The 27,316-nt window shown below is 52.7% G+C and overlaps 1 protein-coding gene across 19 annotated transcripts in view; it reads left to right on the forward strand.

Annotated features, from left to right (window-relative positions):
* The window catches only part of EFCAB8 (EF-hand calcium binding domain 8), a 58,432-nt gene that overhangs the window by 21,061 nt on the left and 10,055 nt on the right, over positions 1-27,316 (forward strand). For 7 of the 19 annotated variants that reach the window (XR_014832170.1, XR_014832171.1, XM_085003550.1 and 4 more), the window contains 16 exons: positions 1,215-1,320; positions 1,539-1,623; positions 2,155-2,279; positions 4,127-4,200; positions 6,007-6,137; positions 10,203-10,270; positions 10,580-10,731; positions 12,360-12,497; positions 14,038-14,151; positions 15,525-15,752; positions 16,776-16,846; positions 17,940-18,144; positions 19,221-19,430; positions 20,432-20,563; positions 24,339-24,560; positions 25,122-25,259. Coding sequence is in view for 13 of the 19 variants with exons in the window: in XM_085003550.1 (XP_084859676.1) it covers positions 1,215-1,320; positions 1,539-1,623; positions 2,155-2,279; positions 4,127-4,200; positions 6,007-6,137; positions 10,203-10,270; positions 10,580-10,731; positions 12,360-12,497; positions 14,038-14,151; positions 15,525-15,752; positions 16,776-16,846; positions 17,940-18,144; positions 19,221-19,430; positions 20,432-20,563; positions 24,339-24,560; positions 25,122-25,259 (2,199 nt within the window). In the remaining 6 variants the exon portion in view is untranslated. Of the gene's footprint in view, positions 1-1,214; positions 1,321-1,536; positions 1,624-2,154; positions 2,280-4,126; positions 4,201-6,006; positions 6,138-10,202; positions 10,271-10,579; positions 10,732-12,359; positions 12,498-14,037; positions 14,152-15,524; positions 15,753-16,775; positions 16,847-17,939; positions 18,145-19,215; positions 19,431-20,431; positions 20,564-24,338; positions 24,561-25,121; positions 25,260-27,316 lie in introns of those variants that run through there. The other 12 variants (XR_014832172.1, XM_085003554.1, XR_014832173.1 and 9 more) reach the window with 11 other exon arrangements.

Raw genomic sequence — 27,316 nt, forward strand, 5'->3', positions numbered from 1 at the left:
ATAAAACACTAGGAAAACCTGCTGTGGGCCTGGTGTCGCCGGGCCAGTCCAGAATCCTCCAGTAGCGGAGGCAGGCACAGCTCTGGCGAGAAGGCTGGGTGAGCGTGCTGTGTGGCTGCACAGCGTTTCCTGCTTGCATGGGGGGTCACCCCTGGGGCAGGAGGATTCTGGGTCATCCCCCCTCTCCCCGCCCCGTTGCCGAGGGAGGGAATCAAGGCTTGTGGAGTTCCAGTGACTCTCTAATGTGCACTTGGTAGCCCAGGACCGAGGGGGTACCTGTGTTCCTGAGGCTGGGGTTTCTCTTAGGCCCGCCCAGGCTTTGGCCCTCAGAGGTCAATTATATCTCAATAAAAATCGGAGACAAAAGATTCAGGCAGAGTGGAAAAGTCAGTCTCCCTCTCCCAGACTCTGATTCCTCTCGCTGGAGGCAACTGTTGTGACCAGGGTGAAGGCACCCTGCTATGGATGGCCTGTACATACACACACGTTTCTTTTTAAATATGCAAATGGTAACACATTCTAATGCTGCTTTTCCAATTAATAATAGATCTTGGCAACTCTTCTGTATTATATGTACACAGTTCTCTTGTGTGTTTTTTTTTTTGTTTGTTTTTTTGTTTTTGCCATGCGCATGGCATGTGGAAGTTTCTGGGCCAGAGATTGCATCCGAGCCACAGCAGTGACTTGGGCCCCTGCAGAGACAATGACCGATCCTTAACCCGCTGCGCCATGAGCAAACTCCTGCAGAATCCCTTGTTCTTAATGTCCAGGCAGTGGTGGGAGGTGTGGGTTTGTGTAAGGCATCCTTTCCAGGCAGTCTTGGTCTTTTGCTGTCATAGCTGGGCAGCAGCTCCCATTCCTGCTGTGTGTCTCTGTAAGTATGTGAGAACACATCTCTTTGGAAATGGTCCCGGCATCACAAACTATGCACATTTCAGACTTTGACAAGCTTGTCAAACTGCTCTGAAGAGAGGTTTTGATGACGTGTGTTCTTTAGGCCCATTTTACACATGTGGAAACTGAAGCTCGGAGAGGTTGGGGTTTTATCCAAGGTCTCACCACTGGTAGTTGGTAGTGGTGGTGGGCTCTGGTGGGCTCCATGCCGGGTCTGTGCCTGGCCCCAGGGCCTCAGGTTCAAAGGGATGCTGCGCTTCTGGTGTGCTCTCCCTGACCAGCCTCCCCAGCCCAGATCTCCTCTGCTCTCCCTCTGGCAGCTTTACCAGATCCAGCCACTCCACCACCAGCAGATGTGGGTCGTTGACATGGCGTGTCTGCACAACATGAATCTTGTTGCGATTGCATCGACTGACCAGAAGATAGGTGAGTCCCCGCAGCTCTTCAGGACTGCTCCCAGCCCCTGGAGGCCATGCACTTGCATGTGGAGAGGGCTGTCGCCCAGCCAACTGTGAGTGTGGATTCGAGTGCCCTGGGAGTGTTGCCTGGTGGTGAGCGGTGAGGCTGCCCTCTCACCAGAGACCCCTGAGGCCTGGGACGTGGGTTTGGGTCCATATGTGCCTTCCCCTCTGTGTCTTCCCCAGAGTTCTTTGATATCAGTCACCAGAAATGTGTCCGGGCCTTCACTTTCATCGATCTGGACAGCTGCGTCCTGACCATGGACTACTGGTGTGTCTCCTGGGAGACTGGTGCTGGGTCTTGGCACCAGACCCACCACAGGGGACCCCCATAGGCCTCTGTGGAAGCATCACCGGAAAGATTCCCCCCCTGCCCTGCCCCAGAGCTGCTTCTCTCTTGGGTGCCCTGTCATGGTCACTCAGACCTCAGCGTCATCATCATCGGCTCCGCTTCCTCTCCCTCCCTCCACCCCAAGTCAGCCGTCAAACCTGGCCTGCCTGCCACGGCCGAGGGCTCCGGGAACATCATGGTCTGTTAGTAGGGTGACTTGACAAAGAGCAGCCTAGGCTCAGGGTTTCATTTATTTTGGCTTAAAAAAAATCCTGATTTCTCTTGGTCCTGGTTCACCGCTGCTCTGGATCTGGGCAGCTGGGCACATGTGTGTCAGCTGTTGAGGGCAAGGCTAGAAAGTTGTGTGGGGTCTGCCCTGGCTCCCAAGGTAGAGGCCGGGGGTGGGGAGAGGGTTGCAGCTGGACGCGCCCAGCCGACTCCTGGGCCTCCTCCACCTCCCTCTTTACCCAGGTCTGACTGTCGCAGAGCTGTGTTCTGCTTTGGGGACACCAAAGGCAGTGTCATCATCTTCACCTCTGACGATGTGACCAACGGGCTGTTCAACCCCCAAGTCCTCCCCAGGACCTCCAAATGGGGTAGCGGAGACGTGGGGAAAGGGGGGAGGTGGTCCTGCCTGGGGTGCTCCTCTCTGTCCCACCCCCTGCTCCAGAGCCCTGGGGAAGGCACATGCTCAGCTCAGAGCTGCTGGTGGGAGACGGGTGGCCAGGTGACGGCAGGATACGGGAGGGGGCTGGGCAGAGGGGCAGTCTCTCTGAAGGTGGGAGGTTGTGCATGTGAGTCTGTGTAGGGGTGGGGGCTTCCAGATGCTCCTCGTCCCAGGAAGAAAGAACCCATGGCTCTTGTAGGACCGCCTCTGGGTCTTGGGGAGAGAACACCAGTTTCCTGCGTGGTGTGAGGAGGAGGGTTCTGCTCTCCTTGGCTGGGGGCTGCCTGTGAGTGGGTGGGGTGGACAGGGTGCCCTGCAGGTGGACCTTGCAGGGCCTGGAGAAAAGCCTGACATTTACTGAGTGCCCAGGGCACCTCACCTCTGTACTTCCCTGCTGCCAGGAGGGGCGCTGTTGTCACGGCCCATTAAGGGAGGCGGAGCAGGGTTTTTGGGAGAGAAGTGCTTGCACAGACCCTACAGTGGGTAAATGGTGCTGAGATCGGAGACAGGCAATCTGTTCCAGAGCCTGCACTTTAATGGCTTGCTGAGCTGTGTCTCACACTGACGAAGTGTTGGCTGATGCTGTTTAGGGCCATTCTGCCAAAGGGCATGAGACTCCGAGGGCCTGGGATTGTCAGGGACTCATCTGAACTGGACCCTGCCTGGGGTGGAGCCTTCCACCTGCAGTGCTGGGTCTCCAGGCTGCTCCACATCCAGCTAGAGGAGGCTGCCAGGGCCCCAGCTCCCAGGGACACCAGCTTCCCTCCATCCAGGACTCCAGAGCTGCTGCTTGGGCTTCTAGTCAGAGTTTCCGAGCAGGACGCTGTCCAGGAGCTGCCAGGCCTCGGCAACACCTCCTGCCCAGCTTGTTTGGGGCAGCAACCCACTAACTGGACAGAAGAAGGAGCCTGCCCTGGACACAGCAGGGGGCTGGCACCCCACTGTGCCTGCCTTGTCAGCCTCTGCCTCGGGTGCCCACCCTGCCCTCACCCATCCCATGCTGGTTACTCTGTGCCACCCTGGGAATTGGCTCAGGAGGTTGTGGTGGTCTTTGAGCCAAGCGGTGGACAGGAGATCGGAAGGGAGGCACATGAAGCTGGAGTGTTGCACGAGAGTCCTTCCATATCACAGGGTGACCGAGGACTGGGGACAAACAGAATGGGGGCTGGGAGGGGCTGGACAGACCAGCTTTGTGTGACCTGGAGCCAGATGTTAACCACTCCCTTACTCGAATGGGGACGAGCACACTTCATGGCTTTGCTCTAAGGTGGAAGGAGAGGAATGTGGGAGGGCAGGGCTGTGCCTTGTGCGTTTGCTCCAGACATGCTGAAGACGCATGCGTGCTACTTCTCCCTGGAACTTGTGTTTGCTGGACAAAGTGGGGTGCATGTAGTTTGAAGCATGATAATGAACTCCCAAATGATTATTTTCAGTGTGAGTAAGAACTCAGGATCTCAGTTCATTCTCTACTCCAGCAAAATCGGAGCTCCCTAGTGGAGACTCAGCTGCTGGGGAGAGTGAGGAGGCTGGAAATCTGGTTCCAGACACTGGCCAGGGGTCTCTGGGCAGCCGTGTTTATCGGCCCAGGTCTGTTTTCTGGGTCCCGAATTCACCCCCCTGAATTCACCAGGGCATAGTGAGGCTGGAGCGAGGGTTTGGATGGAAAAGCCTTTTGAGACCCATGGGAGCTGCAAACCGACTCAAGGGGTCTTCTGAGGTTTTGCTTGTCCTACAAACTGGGAGAGCTGATGACATGGGCCTTATCTCCCCTCTCAGATCACTGGACCAGCGTTTCCACAGAGAAGCTCTTAAATGAGAAGTCTCCTATGTATAGAAGTTACCGGCTGAAGGTAGGTGGGATTGGTCCTAGGCTATTACCATGGTAATTAGCTATATAAGCACCATCTGAAAATAAATGCAGCAAGTGGATCTGTCCCCTGGGTACGGTCTTAGGCCTTGGGGCTTGGTCTCTGGGCAAGCCATGGAGGTAGCTGCTGGATCCCGTCTGCTCCCACTGCCTTCATTGCTCAGATACCACCTCTCCTGTGGCTGCAGTGGCTTCTCAGTGCTTCTCTGAGTCCTTTCTCCACTTGTGCTTTCTCCAGCAGCCTCAGGAATCATGAGCTAGAAATACAGTCATGTCCCTCCTTTGCTCAAAACCCCCCAGCAGCTCTCCTGTTTGAACAAGATCTCAAGTGCTGTAAGGGGATCTGGCCCCTGGCTTGTCTCCAGTCTTGCTTTCTACCTTTCTTCTCACTCTGCCACAGAGAGGCCAGCAGCCTTGCTGTTCTCTGAGCACTAAGCTCTTGCTCACCTCAGGGCCTCGACACATGCTGTTCCTTCAGGCTGCCGTGTCCTGCCCCACGTATGTTATACCCTACCCCCGTACTTCCTTCAGGTCCCTAACCAGCCAGCCTAGAACAGTCCTCTGCCTTTACCCCAACACCCTGATACTGTTTACAGTGTGTTTTTTCCCCATACCTCCAAATAATTCTCTGACGTGAGCTGGGTATCCTACAGTTCAACTCAATTCTGACACTGTCCACCCCAAGATAGTGTCAGATCCCACAGCTTAAGGGTCCCCCAAGAGTGCCCTCCACTCCAGATGCCTATCACAAGTTCAGGTTATCATCTGTGCTTCTGACCCACCACTGGCTGTAAATCACAGCTTCTCACGCCCCCCTCCTTGGGTTTGATTAATTTGCTAGAACAGCCCACAGAACTCAGAGAAACAGTTTACCAGATTACCGGTTTATCATAAAAAGGTAAAACTTAGGAATAGGCAGATGGAAGAGATGTGTAGGGAAGGCATGTAGAAGGGGCTGGAGCTCCCACGCTCCCTGGGTGCCCTGCTCTCCCTGTGCCTCCATATGTCCTCCAGCCCAGAAACTCTCAGAGCCCCACCCTTTTTCATTTTTATGGAGGCTTCTTTATAGAGGCACGATTGATTATGTCATTGGCCATTGGTGATCAAACCATCCTCCAGGCTTCAGCGTGACAGATGCTTGGGGAAACAGTGCATGCAAAATGCAGCTCAGCGCCTGACAGCCCCTCCAGCTCACCTCATGCATTCTTGTCCTGGAGAGGAAAATCTCTGGATTGGGAGGCCAAGCACTGGGCCAGACCGCAGAGCCTGTCCAGCCATGTCCTTGACCCGAGGGACTTAGTCCTTGGTTGCTCGAGTTGCACCAGATAACGTCCTCATGCACTGCATACCATGTCCTGACAAACCCAGAGGACAGGGGGGCACTGGGAAGCAGGACTCATCCATGGTGGGCTCCCCATGCATGACAGGGACCTGGACTAGGCAGACCTGGATCCATCCTTCCCCCCAGCTTGGGATGGGGTGACAAGCAATGGTATTAGTATGTGCCTGATCTTGCCTGTGCACTAACTTATAAACAAGAGTTCATGTGACTAAGGACTCCAGTGCTTTCAGCCTGTTCCACTGACAAATGAAGGCCACACCCCTGGTCACATGACCTGGACTAGGCCTGCAGGGCCGAATCCCTTGGTCAGAGCAGTGAGCACTAGAAGGGAACCAGCCTTGGTCATCTCTTGGCCCCTCTAGTCCCCAACACCTGTCATGGTCAGGGGGCTGGGCCTGGATCACTGTCCTTGGGTTGGATCTCCCGTCACCACCACTCTCTTCCCAGGCTCTCCATCCCAACTGGTGTCAACTGGTCAAGTTCATCCCCCAGCTGAATGTGGTGGCCTCCTGTTCTGCCATTGACAAGTCCTCGCTGGTGCTGACAGTATTGCCGTCCAAAGCCCCTGAGAGCCTCAAGTAAGGAGCACCTCTCTCCAGGCTGAGGTTGGGGAGGGGGTGGGGGGGCTGGGAGGGGGTGGGTAGTGACAGTCACTCCGGGAGTCTGGCTTCACTTCAGCCACATGTGACCATCCCTGTGAAGAGAGGGCTGCCTCTGGGACAGTGGCATCTCCTGTGGACAGTGCAGTGTCCTGTGGGTCCTACTGGGTTTGAGGAGGACCTGTGAGTCCTATGGGCCAGCAGTGGGGTATGGTGGTTAGAACATGGGCCCTTGAGTCTGTTGTTTTTTTTTTTTAAATTGAGATTGTTGAAGTTCCCTTCATGGCTCAGTGGTTAACAAACCCGACTAGGATCCATGAGGATGTGGGTTTGATCCCTGGCCTCACTAGGTAGGTCACTGTGTTGCCATGAGCTATGGTGTAGGTTGCAGATGTGGCTCGGATCCCACATTGCTGTGGCTGTGGTGCAGGCTGACAGCTGTAGCTCTGATTCGACTCCTAGTCTGGCAACTTCCATATGCTGTGGGTGTGGCCCTAAAAAGCAAAAAAAAAAAAAAAAAAGAGATTGTCCACTTTGAAAATTTGAAAATTGACATATTAGTTTTAGGTATACAGTATAATGATTTAATATTTGTATATATTGTGAAATGACCTCAGTAGGTCTAGTTAACATCCTTTAGCCACACAGTTACATATATTTTTTTCCTCTGTGATGAGAATTTTTATGGAGTCTGGTGTAATCATCCTTCTGGCACTGTCACCAGCAGCAAAAATATGAGGCTTCTTTTATCCACCAATTTATACACAAAACTCAGCACAGAAGCTGGCACAGTGTAAGAGGAGAGTCTGAACAATGTTTTCTGAGGGAAGGAATGAATGTGAGTTGCTTCACCTCTGTGAACCCTATTTCCTCCTCTGTAAAATAGGGGTGTTCACAGCCCTTCACTTACCCAAGGCTGACTTGAGTGAGTGCTGCACATGGTGTGTGGTCAATGATTGGCCACATGAATTCTTTGGAGGTGGTTCTAATTTATTTCCTTCATTCTAGATTCCTCTAGCCAGAGTGAATCTTTTCCTCTTCTTTTTATTTTTAAAATCAGCTATCAGTCACACAAGTGTATGTGCATACATTGTCTCTTAAAAAAATCAACATTATAAATAAAGATGGAATCTGTGTCATCCCTACCTCCCATTCAATCCAAGTCCTGAAACTAACTGTGGGTTGGGGGAGGGGAGTATAGGCCTGAGGCAGTGAGGGTGGGAGGGGTGCGGGAGGTGGGAGGTGAGGCTGGGGGTGCTTCAGTCTTGGTTTTTGTGCTTTGAGTAGGGGTGGTATGGTGGGATTTTGCTTAGAGCAGGTTTGCTGAGCTCCGTCTCTCTGCTTTGGTGGGAGTATTACCTCTTGTCTGTGATGTGCGTTTCATTCAGCTTCTTGTTTTATTGGGTCTCAATGGTAGGAGGACATCAAGGGGATCACCTCATCCTGGCCAGGAGGGCCCTCACGGTCTGGCCCTGCCACCTTCCCACTCTGGCCACACTGCCCCCTTGTGGTTCAGGCATGTTCCCACCCCCAGGCCTTTGCATTGCTCCTCTCTGCCTGTTGTTTGTTTGTTTTTGTTTTTTAAACATTTTTATTATGAAAGACCTCAAACACACAAAAGTAGAGAAATAGTATAATGCTTTAATATCACTAGTACCCATTCCAAGTTAATCTTACCGCAGTTGTCCCAAAAATATCTTTTTACAATAATTTGGAATCAGATATGGACAACGTTCTAGGATAGTTTTGAGCAGAGGCTCTGCTCTGTTGCAAGTAGACTGTATATATGTGGGCAGGAGGGGACATAAGTTGCAAGTAGAGTGTCTGTGGGTCACTGCTCTGTTGCAAGTAGAGTGACATATAATATTGTATTAGTTTCAGGTGTACAGTGTAATGATGCAAGTTTTTGGGCAGGAGGGGAGATGGGACACCAGTGAGGACGCCATTGTAATAACTGAGGCTGCATGTGATGGTGGCCCCGAGTGGAGATGGAGGGATTTAAGATGTATTTTGTGGGTAGGTTGAACCCCCTTCCTTCTTGTCTGAATGCAGTCCACACACTAGCCAGTAGGTGGCACCATTGAATGCTGGCTAGTCTCTTGCTCTGGTGATGACCTCTTAGAGCATGGCCTCTGCAGAGAGAACCTGGCACTGCCAACCCTGCCTCTGGAATCGGCCTTAGCCTCCAAGGGAGTGTGGGCCTCAGGGTCTGGCTTCCTGGCAGCTGGCCTGAGCTGAGTTCTTCAGGTGCTCAGATCAGCAGGGAATCTGAAGGAGGAGGAGCCAGGGTGGGGGTGGAGGGAGCCCGTGCTGAGCTTGTGGACTGACCCACAGCATCTCCCCTGCTTTCTTCCCATTTCTGCCACAACCACCTAGTTGAAGCCACTGCCCTCTCCAACCTGAACTGCTTGCTGGGGACTTTTTCCCCGTGTCCCCTCTGAACTTCCAATCCCTTCTCTGCACAGCAGCCACCTGCACACCTGCTCTTCTCCAGCCTTTGTGTCAAAACCGCCTGTTTATTTCCCTGCAGGACTTGCCGTGGTGTGTACATGTCCTTCTCCCTGTCCCTCTGTTCCTTTACTTGGTCCTGCTGTTTTCCTCAAGAAGGAAAGCCCCAGTGCAGGCGGGGGCATCGCGTCTGTGCCTCTGGTCATCCTGGAAGGGTATAGGAGGCAGGAAATCTTGGTTGAATAAATGGGTGAATCAGCCTGAAATAATTTCTAGTGACTTTCTGTGACTATTCTTCCAGACTGTTTCTCTGTACATATAGGCATGGAGGGAGGGGGTATCTGGTTTGACAATACATGTATTTGATACATTTTTTTTTGAAATCTTGATTTTTAGAGGAATCCTTCTGGCTGTGGAGTGGCGAGCACAGGGGAGTGGGAGCAAGGCTGGAGGTTGAGAGATACACCACCACCCCACCCCCACCCCCCACCCCCACACTGGGAGGCCGATGCAGACATGCAGGGGACCTAAATTAAGTAGAGGCTAGGGCTGTGGTGGGACATGGGTAACAGGGCTTTGGAGCCCAGCTGAATAAAGGGAGGGACGGCAGGAGAGGAGCCTCCAGGATGACAGCCAGGCAAATGGCTTAGGCCCCTGGGCAGTGACAGAGGAGCAGTGCAGAGGCAAGTTCAGTGAGGGTGTGCTTGGGTAGAGGGCTGGAGTGCCCTGCAGTGGGGGCCTTTGTTGAGTTTGAAGGAAGAGTTTGAGTAAAAGTGACTGGCAAGGCAGGATGTGTGCATACGAAGGAACAGCATGTGCAAAGGCCCAGAGCTTCCAGGGTTCTCAGGCTTTGAGGGCCGCTTGGCCTGACCTCCCCCCTGACTTTCCCAGGACCCCTGCCTGGGTCCCCCTGGCCTTCCTGAGCCCTACCTGGCCCTGCTACACCTCTTCCTTTCCTGGAGCTCCAGTTCTTGAGCCTCCTGCCTCTTCCTGCTGTGCTCACCCGGAATTGGAATCCTGACCCCCATCTTGCCAAGCACGTGCCCTTGGGCCAGCTCCTTAACTTCTCCTTTCCCTGCCCTCCTTGTGGCACTCGTCAGATGATAGTCTTCAGGGTGGTGTGAGGAGTCCAGGTGACCCACGAGACAGCACCCCGAACAGGAACACAGCACCCAGGATCTTTGTTCTTTGCTCCCCTCCCCTTTTGGTTGGAGTGGGAGGACATCTGTCCCCATATAGCCAAGGTGCAGGTGCAGTTAAGTTTCCCCTGGAACAAGGTGAGCATGGTATGGCCACAGTGCCTGCCCCTGCTCTGGGGCTGCTGTTACCTGCAGGCCACAGGTGCATGTCTTCTCCATGCTCAGCTGCTTTCAGGCCTGGTAGGGGCTGCTTCTCTGCCTGCAGTGCTCAGTCCTGCCTTGGCTGCAGGGCGAGCCTAGGGTAGGGTTTTGGGGGTTGCACCCCTCCTTGGGTGGGGAGATAATGGCTTTCCCCCCGCACCTGTCTCCCAGCAGCCCTGTCTCCAGCTCCTCCATACCCCAGGCTCAGAAGATCCTCCAAGGCTGCCAGTTACAGCCTCCTCTTTTGCTGTTGTAGGTTTTCAGTGCTGAATTTAAGAAAAGGGATTCTTTGCTTCGATTATTGCCCAGAAAAGAACGTCCTGGGTGAGTGAGCTTTGTGGTCTGGCGGAACTAGGGTGAGGGCTGCTGGGGGCATGGGGACCACTAGGCTGAGGAGGAGGCCTTGCAGCGTCTGGCCTCTGGCCGCTCTGGTCCCTGCTCCTGGGCACCTGGAGTAGAGCGGTGACACAGGCTTGCTTGACATGGTGGCAGATGGGGGTGGGGCGGGAAGGGCAGAGGGATGGATGGTAGCAATGCCGCCACCTGCCAAACCTGGCTGGAGTCCAAGGCCTGGCCCCAAGACAAGGTCTCAACCTGGGTCTCCAGTGGCTGATGCCCATTTTTCAACTCCAGTGACTGGTGGCTATGACCCCCTCATCCGCCTGTGGAACCCCTTCTTCTCGAAGAAGCCCCTGTGGCTGATGAAGGGGCACCAGACCTCGGTGACACACATCCTCGTGAACAGCAACAACAACAGCATCCTGCTCAGCATCTCCAAGGATAAGGTCTCGCCCTCGGGGAGCTTGGCTCTGATGCCCCCCACTAGTTTCAGTTCCCCAGCAAAGATGCCGGCAGTTGGCAGGAGCCCGAGGCCCAGGGCAGTGCTGTGACCTCCCTGCCCTTTGTTCCACCATGGCCTAAGGCCTAGAAGGAGGCACCCCAGGTGGCACTGCCAAGAGGAGGCCATGAGTTTCTGACCATCCCAAAAGAGGCCTGAGCCCAGTTCCCATGGAGTCCAGCCTGGCTTCTCACTTTATGGTCCTGGGTGAGGCCCTTCCCTTTTCTGGGGCTCCTCATCCAGAGCATGGGTGTGGTGTGGTTTAGAGGAGAGCTGGCGGTCAAAGCAGTGTCATGTCTGGCATGCAGTAGGTGTATAAGACATGTGAGCCATTCCCCTGCCTTTGTCCCCCCTCCCCCAGGTCCAAACCTGCTCCTCCCAGCTCTCCCGGTGACCCCTTAGCAGCTGCCCTGGCTGTCAGGGCCTGACTGGTCCTTTCCTAAATGCCTGGAGTTCCCTGCCCAGGCCCGTTACCTTGCTCCTCTGAGCTGTGGGTTCAGGGTCTTACCCTGCTTGCTGGGCTGCAGGGGATGCAGGCCAACGGTTCCAGGTGCCCTCCTGCAAGGGACAAATTTGTGTCTCCTGGGACTCAGTAGATCAGGAGCTGGCAGGGTCCTTGGATCACCAGGCCATGCCCCGCAACACATCCCCACACTCGCCATTGTCTGGAATTCTGGCAGCTGGGAGGGGGACATCACCACTTCTTCTTCTTCTTTTTTTTTTTCCTGTAGGGCCACACTCATGGCATATGGAAGTTCCCAGGCTAGGAGTCTAATTGGAGCTCTAGCTGCCGGCCTACACCACAGCCATAGCAATGGCAGATCCGAACCACATCTGTGACCTACACCACAGCTCACAGCAATGCCGAATCCTTAACCCATTGAGTGAGGCCAGGGATGGAACTTGCGTCCTCATGGATACTAGTCAAATTCTGCTGAGCCACGACGGGAACTCCTGGGCATCACCACTTCTGATGAAGGATCTGAGGCTGGAGGGGTGGGCAGGGGGACGGGAACAGACTTGCCCAAACCGTCGTGGTCAATGATGGGCAGACCCTGGATGTGGCCTTGGAGTCTGGTCAACTCAAAGTCCATGCCCTGGCCAGCTTGCTGCCGATGCCTCGGAGATATTGTCCCTCTGGGGACATGTCCTCCATTTCGGAGGAACTCGAGGGGGACAGGCTGGCCTTTTGGCCTTTTGGGCAGTTAGGTTGGCAGCTCTCTCTGTGCCTCATCTGGCTTTACTTTGGGGAGGCTGGAGTGGGAGCGAGAGTCTGCAGGGGCGTTTGCTGCCTTGCATGGTCTTCTTCCTCAGTTGGTGAGCCGCTGCTGCTCAAGCAGGATAAAGGCGCTGGGGGAGGCTGGGGAGGGCGGTGCTTGCTCTCCTCATATGAGCATAAGCACAGCACCTCTGGTGCAGAGTGGCCATCGGCGGCAGGCCCTTAGCGAGGTGGGTATGCACTGGAAGTGCTTGCACTGGGGCCCTGGCCCTGCTCCAGGAGCAACCCCAGGCCTTAGGTGTCGGCTGCATCCCCAAAGACCCATTCTTGGCCTCTCTGCCCCTTCACACCTGCAGAATATTCGCGTGTGGGACATGCAGGACTACGAATGTCTGCAGTCCTTCTGCGGGAAGCTTTTTGCTCTGGGACACCGGCCTATCACCAGCGCCTACTTCCACAAGGATGACAACAGCCTTGTCTGCAGCACCTGTTCAGTGAGTGTTAGGTGGAGGGTGGCCACCACAGCCGGGGCCTGTAGTCCGTGGGACACTGAGGGTGGTCCCATCATGCCCCTCCTGAGACTGCTTTGTGCCACGAGGACAAAGCTGCTGGGCTCTGTGGCCTGGCCCGTGAAGCTCCTGTCTCTTGGGATCCCCCAGAGGACTGTTTGTAGGCCCCCAGCCTCCTCTGCGATGCTCTCCTCCCCACCCATTCATCCTCCTGACCCTCCTCCTGGAAGCCCCCCATGCTGGGTTAGAAACCCCACCCCCCACCCCGGCTGCTCCAAGCTCTTGCATTTCCTCTCGATACTCTGCCCTGTCACGGTCACATGATTGTCTTTCTTGCCAAATCTCAAACCCCAGGAGGGTGGGATCCACACCCAAGCAGCCCCTCTGAGGGCAAGACCCAGTGTTAAGACTGTCTGTGAGCCATGATTTAGCTGGTGCCCAGGTGAGGCCTGTCCTGACCCTGGAAGACAGGATGGTCTGGGAGAAGCAGAAGAGGCTGACCGTCTAGGGTGGCAGGGGGGCCTGTGACAAGAGGGGAGCTTAGGGGCTGTCAGCGGATGGGGAGGCTCTGTCTAGAAAGGGAGACGCGAGTGTCTCCCTTTGTGGTTGAGAGGAAGTGGTAGCCCCACCGAGGTCTTCTCTCTGCTGTCCAGGCCATCTTGCCAGGGGACACATAATGTGTCCTTGTGCTCTTGGCTGGCTCTCCCAGATGGCAGCTTTCTTGAGAAGGAAGTTGGTGGCTTCCTTCATCTCTGCTGAGTGCCAGACTGGCTGCCAGCATTTATTGAATTAAATAGACCTTTGGGGAGTAACCATTGTGGCCCAGTGGGTCAAGAACCCGACTAGTATCCATGACGATATGGGTTTGATCCCTGGCCTTGTTCAGTGGGTTAAGGATCCAGTGTTGCTATAAGTTGCAATGTAGGACACAGATGCTGTTCAGATCTGGAGTTGCTGTGGCTCTGGCACAGGCCAGCAGCTGCAGCTCTGATTTGATCCCCAGCCTGGGAACTTCCATATGCTGCAGGTGCAGCCCTAAAAATAAAAGAAAAAATTAGACCTTTGAAGTTCATTTCAAATCATCAAACATTATCAACCCTTTGCCTTTTGTTAGGAGGGGAGTATATATTAATTAGACATTCTCCTTTCCCTTGAGGAACCTATAGGGTGGAAGGAGAACAGATACATTTAGTAGCAGAAGCTGTGTGTTATGAGGGAAATGTGAGCTGGGTGCTTCGTGGAGCACAGAGAAGACCCTGAGCTTGGCCTGAGGCAAGGGTAGTCAGGGAAGGCTTCCTGGACGAGTAGACACCAGATCGAGGTCTTACGCTTCTCAGGAGTTATAGAAGGGACCTTGGACTTGGACTTTGAGATGGTAGGAACACTAGGGCTTAGGAGCCCTGACCTCGGGAAGTGTGGGGGCCATTAAGTAGGGGCGAGAGGTATCAGCAGGCCTGCATGCAGTCAAAGATGTCTTGATGTCTCACTGGAAGTTTCTCCCTTCTGACGGCCTCCCCACCTGCAGATTGGCATCCTGAAAGGGTACTTGGAGACACAGGGCCCTGGGAGAGCAGAGGCGAAGACCACGACTTACAGCTCGCCGCTGTGCGCCGTCCTCTACAGCAAGGTTTTCAAGCAGGTGAGTGGGCAGCAGCTCGTCTCTGAGGCCAGCATCAGTGCCGGTGACATGGGGAGCGAGCAGAGGGTGGAACGGGCAGAATTCTCACGGCTTGGATGGTGGTGTAGGGCCGCAGAAGGCGGGCCCAGGTGAGATGGGGGCTCCACCACATGGTCAGAAGGTCACCAAACTGCCCTGAGCCTGGTGCCGGCTGGCTACCGCCTTGGGTCACTTCTAGCGGGGCAGCCTTCTTCACACTGTGGGAGAGGGAACACGAGGTTGCCAGGGCAGGTGCTGTTCCCAGGGGCCATTTGCAGAGAAGCCCTGGTTCGACTTGGTCCTGTGAGGGAGGGGAGGGAGGCCCAGGCCGCGGGCAGCCCCTGGTTTTGTGTAGAGATCTCTGGTGGGCAGGGCTGCAGGGCACATGGTTTCTGAAGTGTGGGGACAGAAAGGGCTCCTGGGGCCTCCGCCCTCTCCCCCTGGATCCCTTTCCCGGCCTGGGCGCTGGCAGGGCAGGCTGCCTCTGCTGTGTGGTGACCTGGAGTTCGCGAGGCCAGAGCTCACCTCCTCGGGCTTCCCTCTTGTTCTGGCTCCTGACACCACCCCCCCCTCATACCTTAGGGCTCTTCGGTGCCTTCAGAAAGTTAAAAATCCTCCTTCCCCAGTGTTTCTAGCTGTTCTTAGCAGCAGGGTTGGTCTGCGATAGCCTTGCCTGCTCCTGTTGCACTGTCACAGTTGTAATATTGCCTTAGGTGGAATGACCCACCTTTACGCTCAGCTTTTCCCTGCTTAGGGGGCAGTTAGTGTATTTCCTGTCAGTTTTTATTTTGATTAATTATTTTTTTTTTGGTAAACATCTTTTCTGGAGTAGAGATTATTTGTTCTGGATAGATTCTCATAAATGCTATTTCTGAGTTAAAGGGGATTTTCCTGAACTCTTTCCTTCAAAAAAATGGTGTCAGTTTGTACTGCCTGGTGCCCCGGGGCAGAGGAAGGCCTGTTTCCCTTGTGGCTCAGTGGTAATGAACCCAACATAGTGTCCATGAAGATGCAGGTTTGATCCCTGGCCTCGCTCAGTGGGGTAAGGATCCTGCCTTGCCCTGAGCTGCAGTGTAGGTCACAGACGCCGCTCGGTTCTGGTGTTGCTGTGGCTGTGGTGTAGGCTGGCAGCTGCAGCTCCAATTCGATCCCTAGCCTGAGAACTACCAAATACCATAAGCGCAGGCTTAAAAAAAAAAAAAAAAAAAAGCTTATCCTGCAGCAGGAGGACCCCAAACACCTGTCTTCTCAGCGTGGAGTGGTGGCTGGGCTGCCCCCAGTCGTGACAGCTGGAGGCTGCCCTTGGGAGTGGGGGTCCTCTTTCCTCCGGGACCCCCGGCTGTGTGCACCCACAGGTGGTGAGCGGCTGCCTGAGCGGCGTGGTGAGTGTGTGGGAGGTCGTGTCGGGCAGGAGGAGGATGGAGTTCTCCGTGACTGGTGACCAGCACGTGGAGCTGACCGCCATGTCCCTGGACGAGTCAGAGGGGTGCCTGCTCACGGGTCTGCGGGACGGCACCGTGAAGATGTGGAACCACGCCGCTGGCGAATGCCTGCTGACCTTCCCCAACCCGGACCAGATGGAGGTCAGTCTGGTCCCTCAGCTGGGGCCCCTCACAGCTCCCGTGACCCTGAGACGCACTGTTTTTCACGCCTCCCTGAAAGCCTGTGCACATGGACTGCCTGGCTTCATGCCTCCCTTGAGCCTTTGTGTTCTCTTGCATAAAATAAATGAAGATAGGGCCTGACCTTTTTTTTTTTTGCTTTTTGCAGTCGCACTTGTGGCATAAGGAGGTTTCCAGGCTAGGGGTCAAATCAGAGCTGAAGCCGCCAGCCTACACCAGAGCCACAACCACGCCAGATCTGAGCCTTGTCTGCCACCTGCACCACAGCTCACGGCAATGCCGGATCCTTAACCCAGTGAGCGGGGCCAGGGACTGAATCCACATCCTCATGGATCCTCGTAGGGATTGTTTCCACTACGCCACAATGGGAACTCTAACAGGGCCTGTCCTAGGTAGGCGTACTACAACTATTAGCAACCCCTGCTCTTTTAGTATGTGAGCACTGCTCACCTGACAGAGTAGAGCTGTGGATGGCATTTCTGGCATCAGGGTCATGTGATTCAGAGCCACCCCTGCTCAGTCCTCTTTGGGAGATGCCTGCCAGGGTTATGGGGACAGTCTGTGGGTGTGGCGGCGTGCAAAGCCAGCTGTCTCGCTTTGGGCCTTGAGCCCATTACTAACCCCTGTGTGACCTAGTTCTTCAGGTAACTCAGAAGGGGCACTTGGCCAGAAGCCAGGGATGAGAGGACTGGTCCAGGGTCCTATCACTCAGTTATTTGACCTTGGCCAAGTCCCTGTCTGTTTCCCTGCTATCCCCTTAGATGATGGACTTGAATTCCCTGCCCAGTCTGCCTCCTTAAGTTCACTGAGTGGATGATGTGATCTGAGAGCAAATTGAAAAATCCCTGGTGGTATTCATGACCTCAGGGGCTTCTCACCATCAGGGAGAGTTGTGGCTTCTTGGTCCAGTTAGGGAGATGTTTGGGGCCTAGAGCCGTTTTCTCTGAGGTACCTTAGGGATCTGTTTCCTTTCATCTTCAACAGATTAGTGGGATCGTCCACATGAACAAAGTATTCTACGTGACGGGATGGAGTAAGAGAATCACTTACTTCATGTGCGTAGCTGGGGCGCACGCGGGGAGGGGAGGGCAGCTGACGGGGGAGAGCTGCACCCGAGGCAGTTTCCTCCATGCCTGGCTTCGCTGCTGGGTGGGGCACCCAGCAGGAAGTTAGTGGTGGGTGGTGTCTGTGGCTTCATCTCCTCACCTCTCCATTTATTCATCGCTCCCTGAAGCCCGTGTGTTCTAGGCTTTGTGCTAAGCGCTGGGGATGAGTAAGGACAAGAATGATGGCAACGCCTCTCCGTCCCGGAGCTCCTGGGAGGCAGACACTAGTCAGATAATTTCAGTTGTAATGATAGTGTGTGGAGTGCTATGGCAAAATAAATACAGGTTTCGAGGGGGAGGGGGCAGAAATCTCATCTAGTCCCAGGGACCATCAGAAAAGGCTCATGGAGCTCCTGCTGTGGCTCAGCCATTTATGTATCTGACTAGTATCCATGAGGATGTGTGTTCAATCTCTGGCCTCGCTCAGTGGGTTAAGGATCCGGTGTTGCCATGAGCTGTGGTGTAGGTCACAGACTTAGCTTGAATCTCGTGTTGCTGTGGTTGTGGCTGTGGTGTAGGCCGGCAGCTGTAGCTCTGATTTGACCCCTAGTGTGGGAACCTCTATATGCTGCGAGTGTGGCCCTAAAAAGCAAAAAAAAAAAAAAAAAAAAAAAGACTCTTGTGAAGATGCCCCTGGGGGGTGGGGCCTGAAGAGTGAGCAGGAGGGGGTCTCAGGGAAGCAGTGACGGGCTAGGGGCAGGAGGGACATTCCATGCAGAAAGGACAACACATGCACGGCCCCTGCCTCTTCAGAGGGCCTTTCTAGGACTGTGGTTTCCCCTTCTTTCAACCTGAATCCTCACTCAGGTGTTGAGATGGGGCACGTCTGTAAGATCAGTGTTTATAAAGCCCCGGGACAGGGAGGTGCATAGTAGGTGCTTAGTAAATGAGCTCAGCAGGGCAGAGCTTCAGCCCTGCTCCTCACCTCCTCCGGAGGCGTCCTCCTCCGAGTCAGCGCTCCGAATCCTAGAGGCCTTGCTGTTCTCCCAGGAGACCTTGAAGGCGGAGCTCTCAGCCCTCCTGCCTCCGGCCAGGTGTGCAGGTTCCACAAGACCAAGCCGGTGCTCTTGTGCTACCACTGGCAGACCTTCCACACGGAGGACGTCCTGAGCATGGCCAGGTACCAGAACCAGTTCCTCGGGACCTCCTCCTACAACGGGGACATCCTCTTCTGGAACATCAGCATGTTAAAGCCCATCTTCAACTTCAACGCCTCTCGGAGCCCCTTGCCCTTGCTGCCCAAGAGGGTATGGTCAGCAGGAACACACTCTTCTCTCTCAGCTCTGGGCCAGAATCACGTGGGGCTTCTCGGAGTGATTGGGGTTGGGGTGTGGGGGAGGTTGGGGTGCACCCTGGGAAGTAGACAGAATGACGGTGACTAGTTCTGGAGGAGGTTGGGAGATGGTAGGTTTTTTTAAAAATAATTATTTTCATTTGGTAGATAGGGAAAGAGGCACAGAGAGGTTAAGCATCTTGCCTGAGGTCACACAGCCAAGAAGTGATAGATGCAAATCCAGGCAGTCCGACGCTGGAGCCTAGTGGTGCTGGCCCTCTTCTCCTGAGGAGATTACTCTCTCCTTGAGGGTGGCTCGCATCTTATCCATCATTGCTACCGATTACCGCTCTGGGCTCGCTGGGCTCAGGGTAAGACTTAGGAAGTCCATACAGCCTCTGAATTACCACATTGTTGGAGATTAAGGCTGGAAGGGGCCTTTGGGGTCACCCCATCCAGTAGTTTTCTGAACATGTTGTGAAGAGATGCTTGGAGACTTCTCCTGGAGCCCCTGAGACTTTTTTTCTATTTTACACTTTGGAGTTTCCCTTTAGATTAGAAACAAATTCAAAAAGACTTGGAGGAGCTCAGTGGTTAATGAACCTGACTAGGATCTAGGAGGATGCGGGTTTGATCCTTGTCCTTGCTTGGTGGGTTAAGGATCCAGTGTTGTGGTATAGGTTGCAGATGTGGCTTGGAGCTGGCATTGCTATGGCTGTGGTGTAGGCCGGCAGCTGTAGCTCTGATTGGACCCCTAGCCTGGGAACTTCCACATGCCACCGGTGGGCCCTAAAAAGCCAAAAAAAAAAAAAAAAAAAAAAAAATTTGGAAACCGCTATCTGTTTTACAGATGGGGAACTGAGTCCCTCCTTTGAACCATCTCCCGCCCATTGGTACTTGGTGGTGGCCCAGGGACAGGCCCTGCTTCAGTGCCCATAAGGGCACTGGGTTTCTGGGCCCCAGAGGGCCAGGAGGGTTGGTGTGGGGCAGGGGGAAGCTTCCCTGTCTCTCAGAGCTGTGGTCTCAGGGGTGTCTCCCTCCCCAGCACAGGTGCAGGACATGGCCAACTGCGAGACTGAGAGCCACAGGCTCAGCAAGCCCTATGTGGAGCACAAGTGGGCATACAAAACCCCCATGCAGCCCCTGGGCTCTAGCGCCAGGGTCACCGCCAATACCAGCCTGAGGCGGAACCTGATGTCGGCGCCCCCGGTGATGAGACATCTGAGAGACAAGGAGCCAGCGGGGCCTGTGCCCCTGCAGGTGGCTGGCTGAGGAGGTTGGGCTGGGTGGGGTCCCTCCCTGCTTGGGCCCATGGCTGCCTGGGCCCAGTGCCTTCCCAGTGTACAGACCTAATGTCTGCGGGCTCGGGGGCAGGACCTGGAGGGAATTCCAGCCAGAGATCACAGCTAGGGGTTAAAGCCTTTCTCTGAAGCAGGGCTCATGTCACCCTGGCAGAGACGAGCCGCTGGCCCGCCTCCTCCAACAAGCCTCCTGTACCTAGAGAACAGGCTGCAGCGGTCTGAGGCCCAGAGGCAGCCCCCACCCCTCTCCTGTGTGAGCCCTGGCCTCTGCCCCAGAAGAAACCTTTCCAGTTTTGACTGATGGTCCTATTTTGAGGGTAGGAGGAAAGAAGAAGGGGGAGCCATGCTCTCCCTGCTCACACAGGATACTTTGGCCTCTGACCCTTGGCAGACAAAAACAGTGATCTCTTGTGAGGGGCCTGGGGACCAATCACGTTGTCTCAGCAACTAAAGTCTGGCTCCTGTTCCTGGGAGCTGGGGCTTGAGTGAGAAACCGCACCTTCCCCAAGTACACAACGCTTACGAGGCGCAGGGCGGTCTGCATCTAGGCCTCCACGACCTGCCGGACCCATCCTGTTGTGAGATGGATGCACCTGTGTCACTCTGAGGCTTTCGCACCACCTTGGAGGGTCCGCGTTGCACCACTGCGTTCTTTTCTTCTAGAGCAAGGGCTCTGCACCCTCCTCTCTCTGCCCTTCTAGCCAGCGTGTCTCTTCCAGGACAGAGAAGGGAGCTTCCCCGAAGGCCAGCCCCAGTCTCTGCCCTGAGAGTGGAAGCTGCTGGTAATTTAAAACAAGAGAGCACCGCTTCCCCCGACGTCTGAGTGTCTTTACGCCCAGGATCTACCTTCCACTGGAGGGTGTATCTACTGAGTGGGGCTGGGGTGGCCGCTCTTTCAGCAGCCCTCTGTTCCCTGGGGACCTTCTCCTGATGACCTAGGAGGCCCATTTTGCTTTCCAGAAACCTCTCAGCACTGGCAACCTCCGTCCGTCAAGAATACCCCATGGCAACCGGGCAGTTTTGGGAGAGGCTGAAAGAAGGGGGGAGCTCCACAAGAAGCTGTTGCTGCAGTCCAGTGCATCGGTGGAAAAGGTTGGCCAGGCTCAGGCAGGGTGTGGCTTGTGAACCAGAGGTGGACAGCTGGGATGGGGCGGCGGGCCGGGGCCCAGCCTGGTTCTCCCCAGGGCCCGGAGAGGCACGTTGGAGATGATGGTACTGCTCAGGCTCTTGGCTGCTGAGCTGCTGTGTCTGGGAGGAGCTCCCCAGGGTCGGGGGTCGGGGGGTAGGGGCATTTAGGGAGGTGAGGAAAGGCGGCATTTCCAGAACCCCCTGTTAAAAGCCCTCCTGAGTTTTGCATGACATGTGAGCGGGGATTGGGCCATCTGTTCTCCCTTCCTCTGGTCCTTTGCCCTCTGACCCCGGACGCATCACCCTGTGCTGTCTCCCCTGGGTGAGGTGACCTCTTAGGCGCTTTCCAGCTTTAATCTTCAAAGATAGGGTAATTCAGAGACTGTATTTCATAAATTCTTACACGAGTCAAGCGAGAATACAATTCAGAGCCATAGGGCACAGCAGGATTGCCCCAGGACGCAGCTCCAGGGGACCTGGGGCGGCAGCGGGGGTGGGGGGTGGGGCTCAAGAACAGGATAGCAGTGTCTTGCAGGGCTGGGTCCTGGGGCAGAGCAGAGAGCACCTTCTTTCCTCCAAGTTCTTTTCTCTTTTTTTTTGGTCTTTTTAGGGCCGCATCCGCAGCATATGGAAGTTCCCAGGCTAGGGGTCGAATCAGAGCTACAGCTGCCAGCCTACACCACAGCCACAGCAACTTGGGATCCGAGCTGTGTCTGTGGCTATACCTTAACCCACTGAGTTGAGGCCAGGGATCAAACCTGTGTCCTCATGGATGCTAGTTGAGTTCTTTACTGCTGAGCCACAATAGGAACTCCCAATGCTGGTTGGTTTGGAGAAAAAAATAAATGTATATAAAGCTGCCCTATTTCTCACCGTGTATTCCCTCTCACCGCCACAGCAGTAGTTGCAATTGCTACTAACAGATTGGTTTACCTTTCATATTTTTTTTTTTAGGGAAGCAATGTAAAATCATAGCCATGTCTACTTGCTTTTCAAATTTAACTGTATATTATGGGTATATTTTCACATTAGTGATTTAGATGCAACTTATTCTTTTATTAAGTTCGAAAATTCTTCTAAATAATGGCCTAGTGCCCCACTGTTTGGCTGTATCAGGAACTAGGAAGCCAGTCTTTCACTGAGACAAGTAGGTTAGTCCCAGTTTTTAACTTTTGTGGGCAGCAGGCACTGGACATCCTTGTACCTACATTGCTGTGTGCTTGTGTGAGTGTATTGAAAAGATGGATTTCTGGAAGCAGTGGACCCCATCCTTTTCAGTCCCCCCAAAAGTAACTGACTCAATGCCTGACCTTTCGGGTTGGTGACTTCGTCCCCACAGGGCAAGGCAGTTGTTCACTGAGCATTTACCACATGCCAGGCACTGGGGAGGTACCAGGGAGCAAAGGAGACAAAAATATGTGCCGTCGTGGAGTTGACATTCTGGTTGGGGTGAGACAGACAATTAACCAGTGAGTGAAATAAATGGTGGGACACAGGCCGAGCGAGTTCCGTGGAGAACAAAAAAATTGGGTGGCGGGTAGAGAAAATGGCATGAAAGCTGGAGAGGCTGCTGCTGTTTTAACAGGGTGGTCAGGGAGGGCTTCACAGAGGAGGTGGCATCTGCACAGAGCGTGAAGGCTGTGGTTATCCAGGAAGAGCAGGGAATAGCAGGCTCAAAGGCCCTCACAGGAGAGTTTGTTTTTAATGTTTAAGAAAGAGCATTTTCTCTGATTAGAAAGTGATATATGTCCTTCATTACAACTGAAAAATTCAAGCCTTATCAGAAAGTGTGAACTAACAGAATGACTGTCTCTTTCCTCAACCTCCAGAGGTCTCATGACTTAAGGCCCATGTTGTGGCCTCTCTTTCCTTTTTTCCTGTGCCTATACGTGTGCACATACATGTTTGAATATATATATATGTACCTGTTAATATTTTGTTACCAAGTGGTCTGGGTGTAATATGGATCTCTATCATGAATCTTGACTGAGCTTTTGATTGGAGAGTTGCACACAAAGGACTGAATGTCTGTTGGTGAGATTTCAGGCACCTTGGCTGGCAGAGGGGTGTGTGCATATGTGACTGGCTGTAACTGTTGAAGGCTGGCCCCCCTCTGATGCTGACCCTCACTTCTGGCTTCTAAGGGGTCTGCCTCCCACCTGCACTGCTGCTTCTTAAGCAGCAAAGTCCTTTCCCTCTGGGGACCTGGACAGCGGATAGAGTGAAACTCTTTAAGATGATTCCCTGAAATCTTCATGGCACTTCTTTTTGGTGCATCCTGTTCATCTATAAGGAATCATGTTTTAGAAGAACATTTGATGATCTGGAATATGCTTATGACAAAACATTTTAAATTTCCTTAAATTATGATAAATAATGACTACTATAAAAATTAAGTGTGTATCTTTTTTTTGTCTTTTTGCTATTTCTTGGTCCGCTCCCATGGCATATGGAGGTTCCCAGGCTAGGGGTCCAGTCGGAGCTGTAGCCACTGGCCTACGCCAGAGCCACAGCAGCGTGGGATCCGAGCCGCGTCTGCAACCTACACCACAGCTCACGGCAATGCTGGATCATTAACCCACTGAGCAAGGGCAGGGACCGAACCCGCAACCTCATGGTTCCTAGTCGGATTCGTTAACCACTGCGCCACGACGGGAACTCCAAGTGTATATCTTTGAGATGTATTTTTATATGCCTAGATGCTATATATATATATATATATATACCAGGTATGATTCTGGTTTTCAGATAAAACTGGGGGTGTTCCGAGACTGTAGTTCAGCTGTTTGCTTTTTTTGTTTCTTTGTTTGGCTGCACCCACATATTTGTGGTGATTATTTCTTGGTATTGGGATTCTGTGGGTAATTTTGATTTTTCCTCACCTGTGCCATCCACATTTTGTACAACGTGCAAAGTAAACTTGTGTAAAGTGGGAAAATAGGTGCCCGTCGTCTTTGATTTAGACACTCCTGGTTTTGTGACCCTGGCTCCTGGGCCAACAGGACGCAGGCTGAGCATTTTGGTTTGGGTCTCCGTGACAACAAGGGCAATTAAACATTTGTTGTTGTTGGCAACAGGTTTTGGGGACTCATAACTGTCATATTTGACTTAGCAGGAGTGGAGAAGCCTCCAATTTCTCCTGCCAGGCCTGATTCTCCCCACCCTGACTGTGCCTCACACCCAGTGGGGGCCTGGCAAACAACTCTGTTCTTGCACCAGCCAGGCAGGTCGGGGCCACAGGAACGCTGGGTAAGGTGAAAGTGAGCAGAGCTGGGATTTAGCAAAGGGCGTGATCCAAACAAGGCTTGAGGAAGAATTTGGTTAAAATATGTTTTGGGGGCAATTTGCTGGAAAATACGGCATTTCACTGTAGATCTATATGAAGGGGAATGAGTTCGTTCTCCAAATCACTTTGAGTTGAGTTGGTCTTACAAAATCTTCTTTGAGCCTAGGCTGAATCACACTTTTTTCATTCAATAACCATTCACGGGTTCATTACTATGTGTTAGGCAGCATTGTAGTTGCTGAGGGCAAAGTAGCAAACAAAAAAAGAGACAAATCCCTGCCCTCAAGGAGCTCATAGTCCAGCCAGATGTTCCTGGTCACCAGCTAGGTAGGATGACTGCTGTCCCGTCCCAGTTTTCTCTGGATGTCTAGGAAACGGGGGCACCAATGGGTGCGGGGTGTTTCCTTGTCCGGACTCCCAGCATCTCTGAGCCGGCTCACCTCTCTCAAACAGATCATCTTCTTACAGACCAGGCCTCGCCTGCCCCACACGGCTGCCCTGCTGAGCAGCTGCATGGATGGCTACATCTATGCCTGGTCCATCCACGGCAGCGGAGGCCTGCTGGGAAAGTTCCCCGTGGACATTGAAGACAAAGGGGACGTGGTTGTGGGTGCCATGGCCACTGATGAAAATGACTGGATTCTTGTCACCGGGGATTGTAAAGGACACATCAAGGTGAGGAAGTACCGGCATTGAGATTGAGGGTTGGCATATGCCAAGCTCTGGCCACCTTTGCCATATGTGGTCCTCACCTAGTCCCTACACCTTCTGGGTACTAGTTTCACTTGTAAAACAGTAAGCTGTAGGGGGTTACCTTAAAGGCCTCTCCTGCTCTCATGGGCCCAGGGAAATGAGTGAGGCCTTGGTCAGGAGGCCCTAAGAAGCATCCCCCGATGGGTCCTGTGCTCTGTCATTCTCTTCCTCCATTCCCTCCCCCTGCCCCAGGCCATGCAGTCTGTGACCAGCTGTCTCAGGAATTGATTTTGTGCTTTGTGGTGACATGAAGCAAGAGTGTCCTCTTCTTAGTTCAGTCCTACCCTCCCCACCTGCCAGCTAAGGGTCTGGCGTAGAAGAACCTTTGGGCCCCTTCTGGCCCTGAGTGTCTGGGTATCTCAGAGGTTCGAGACAGAACTGTCCCCCAAAAGTGAAGAGAAAGGGTCTGGGAGGAGCCCATGGAGCCATAGCTGGTGTTGGGGTCAAGGAGTGCTGGGCTGTTAATTCACACTTTGTGCCTAGATCTGGGACATCAAGGATTACTGCACATTTACTGATAAGCCACCGACCCATCCTGGTAGAATAAACAAGTTTCAGTTCTTAATTCCTGAGCGGATTCAAATCAGCCTCCCAAACTACACTCCCTTAGAGGAGAAAAAGGTAGGAAGATTATTGGACAATTGCTCAGAAAAGTGCCTCTGAGTCCCATTAATGAGCTGGGCCCATGGTTCTCTTACTGTGATTCTAATCTTTCATTCTAATCTTTCATGTTTTCTGTTCAAGGTTGTCTGGTTGATGTGGAAAAGTTTCTATTAACCAGAAGTCACCATTAACCAGTGAAACGCACCAAATATGCACACACCAGATATACCCACATGCACTCGCAGACACGCGCGTGCGCGTGCGCGCACACACACACACACACACACACCTTCCGTGGACTTTGATCTTTGTAATGAAGGTCCTGAAGTCATGAATTTTTATTTTATTTATTTATTTATTTATTTACTTTTCTTTGCCTTTTCTAGGGCTGCTTCCCTCGACATGTGGAGGTTCCCAGGCTAGGGGTCATATCGCAGCTGTAGCCGCTGGCCTACGCCAGAGCCATAGCAACATGGGATCCGAGCCGAATCTTCGACCTACACCACAGCTCATGGCAATGCCGGATCCTTAACCCACTGAGAGAGGCCAGGGATCGAACCCGTGACCTCATGGTTCCTAGTCAGATTCATTAATCACTGAGCCACGACAGGAACTCCTGAAGTCATGAATTTTTTTAAAAAATCATGAAAATATTTGTGTATTTTTCTTTCCTTTTCTTTCTTTCTTTCTTTTCTTTTCTTTTTTTTTTTTTTTTGGTGTGTGTTTTTAGGGCTGCACTTGAGGCATATGAAATTCCCAGGCTACAGTTGACTCAGAGCAGCAGCTGCTGGCTTACGCCACAGCCACAGCAACGCCAGATCCGAGCTGCATCTGTGACTTACACCACAGCTTGCAGCAACACTGGGTCCTTAACCCACTGAGCAAGGCCGGAGATCAAACCTGCATCCTCATGGATAATAGTCCAGTTCTTAACCCACTGAGCTGCAAGAGGAACTCCCGTATTTATGTCTTTTCTTGAGAAGGTAATGTATTTTCATAGTTGAAAAATCACTTGGTATTTCCCTGAGGGCTGATGAGATTGTGCAACCTTTCCTTAATTATCAGGAAAATGCAAACTAAAACCACAATGTGATACTGCTACACATCTACCAGAATGACTAAACTGAAAAGGACAGGTAATACCAAATGTTGGCAAGGATATAGGTCAACTGGTGATGAAATGGTCCAAAATTGGTTATGGTGTTGGTTGCAGACTCTCTGAATATACTGAAAACCATGGAAGTGAGCACTTGAACACTTTAAATGGACAAATTTATGCAAATTGAATCTCAATAAAGCTGTGTTTAAAAGCTATAGGCAATAATCTGCAACAATAATAACTGACTTATTTTTCTCTTAAAAAAGCTATAGAAATGATACTGCAAATACTCTTTTCCACAAATCTTTGTAGTTGTTATGTACACATCTGGCAATTTATCCCTAGGAAGTAGTATTTAAAAGAACATAACTTTAAGGCCTTTAATGTGTACTGCCAAACCCCATTCCAGAAAGTTTATACAATTTTGCACTTTATTAGCCTGCCTTGCTTTATCCTTGACAGCATAAGGTTTTTATTACTAGCAGTATTTATCTGAGTGAGTGTCCCCTGGGTCTATTAGAGTGCCTTGCTTAGAGTAGGCATTCAATACATACATTTTAAAGTGAAAAAAACCTTTTGGTTGATTTTTAGGTACAAATGGTTTCTTTTGCCTTTAAATAAAATATCTTTCCTTATTTTATTGGCTATATATACTTTTGTGAATTACGTCTTCATGCCCTTGGCCCATTTTTCTATTGCGGTAACCATCTTTTACAAATGATGTATAATCATCTAAAAATATAAAGGGAGTTCCTGTTGTGGTGCCACAGAAACAAATCTGACCTATAACCACGAGGTTGCAGGTTTGATCCCTGGCCTCACTCAATGGGTAAAGGATCTGGCATTGCCGTGAGCTGTGGTTGTAGGCTGCAGACTCGGCTCAGATCCTATATTGCTGTAACTGTGGTGTAGGCTGGCAGCTGTAGCTTCGATTTGACCCCTAGCCTGGAAACTTCCATGCACTGTGGGTGCAGCC

Source organism: Sus scrofa, chromosome 17, assembly GCF_054392235.1.
Source record: "Sus scrofa isolate SSC_HxYL_T2T_F1_AM1 chromosome 17, Sscrofa_HxYL_maternal_Yorkshire_Landrace_v2.0, whole genome shotgun sequence".
Classification (NCBI taxonomy): Eukaryota; Metazoa; Chordata; class Mammalia; order Artiodactyla; family Suidae; genus Sus; species Sus scrofa.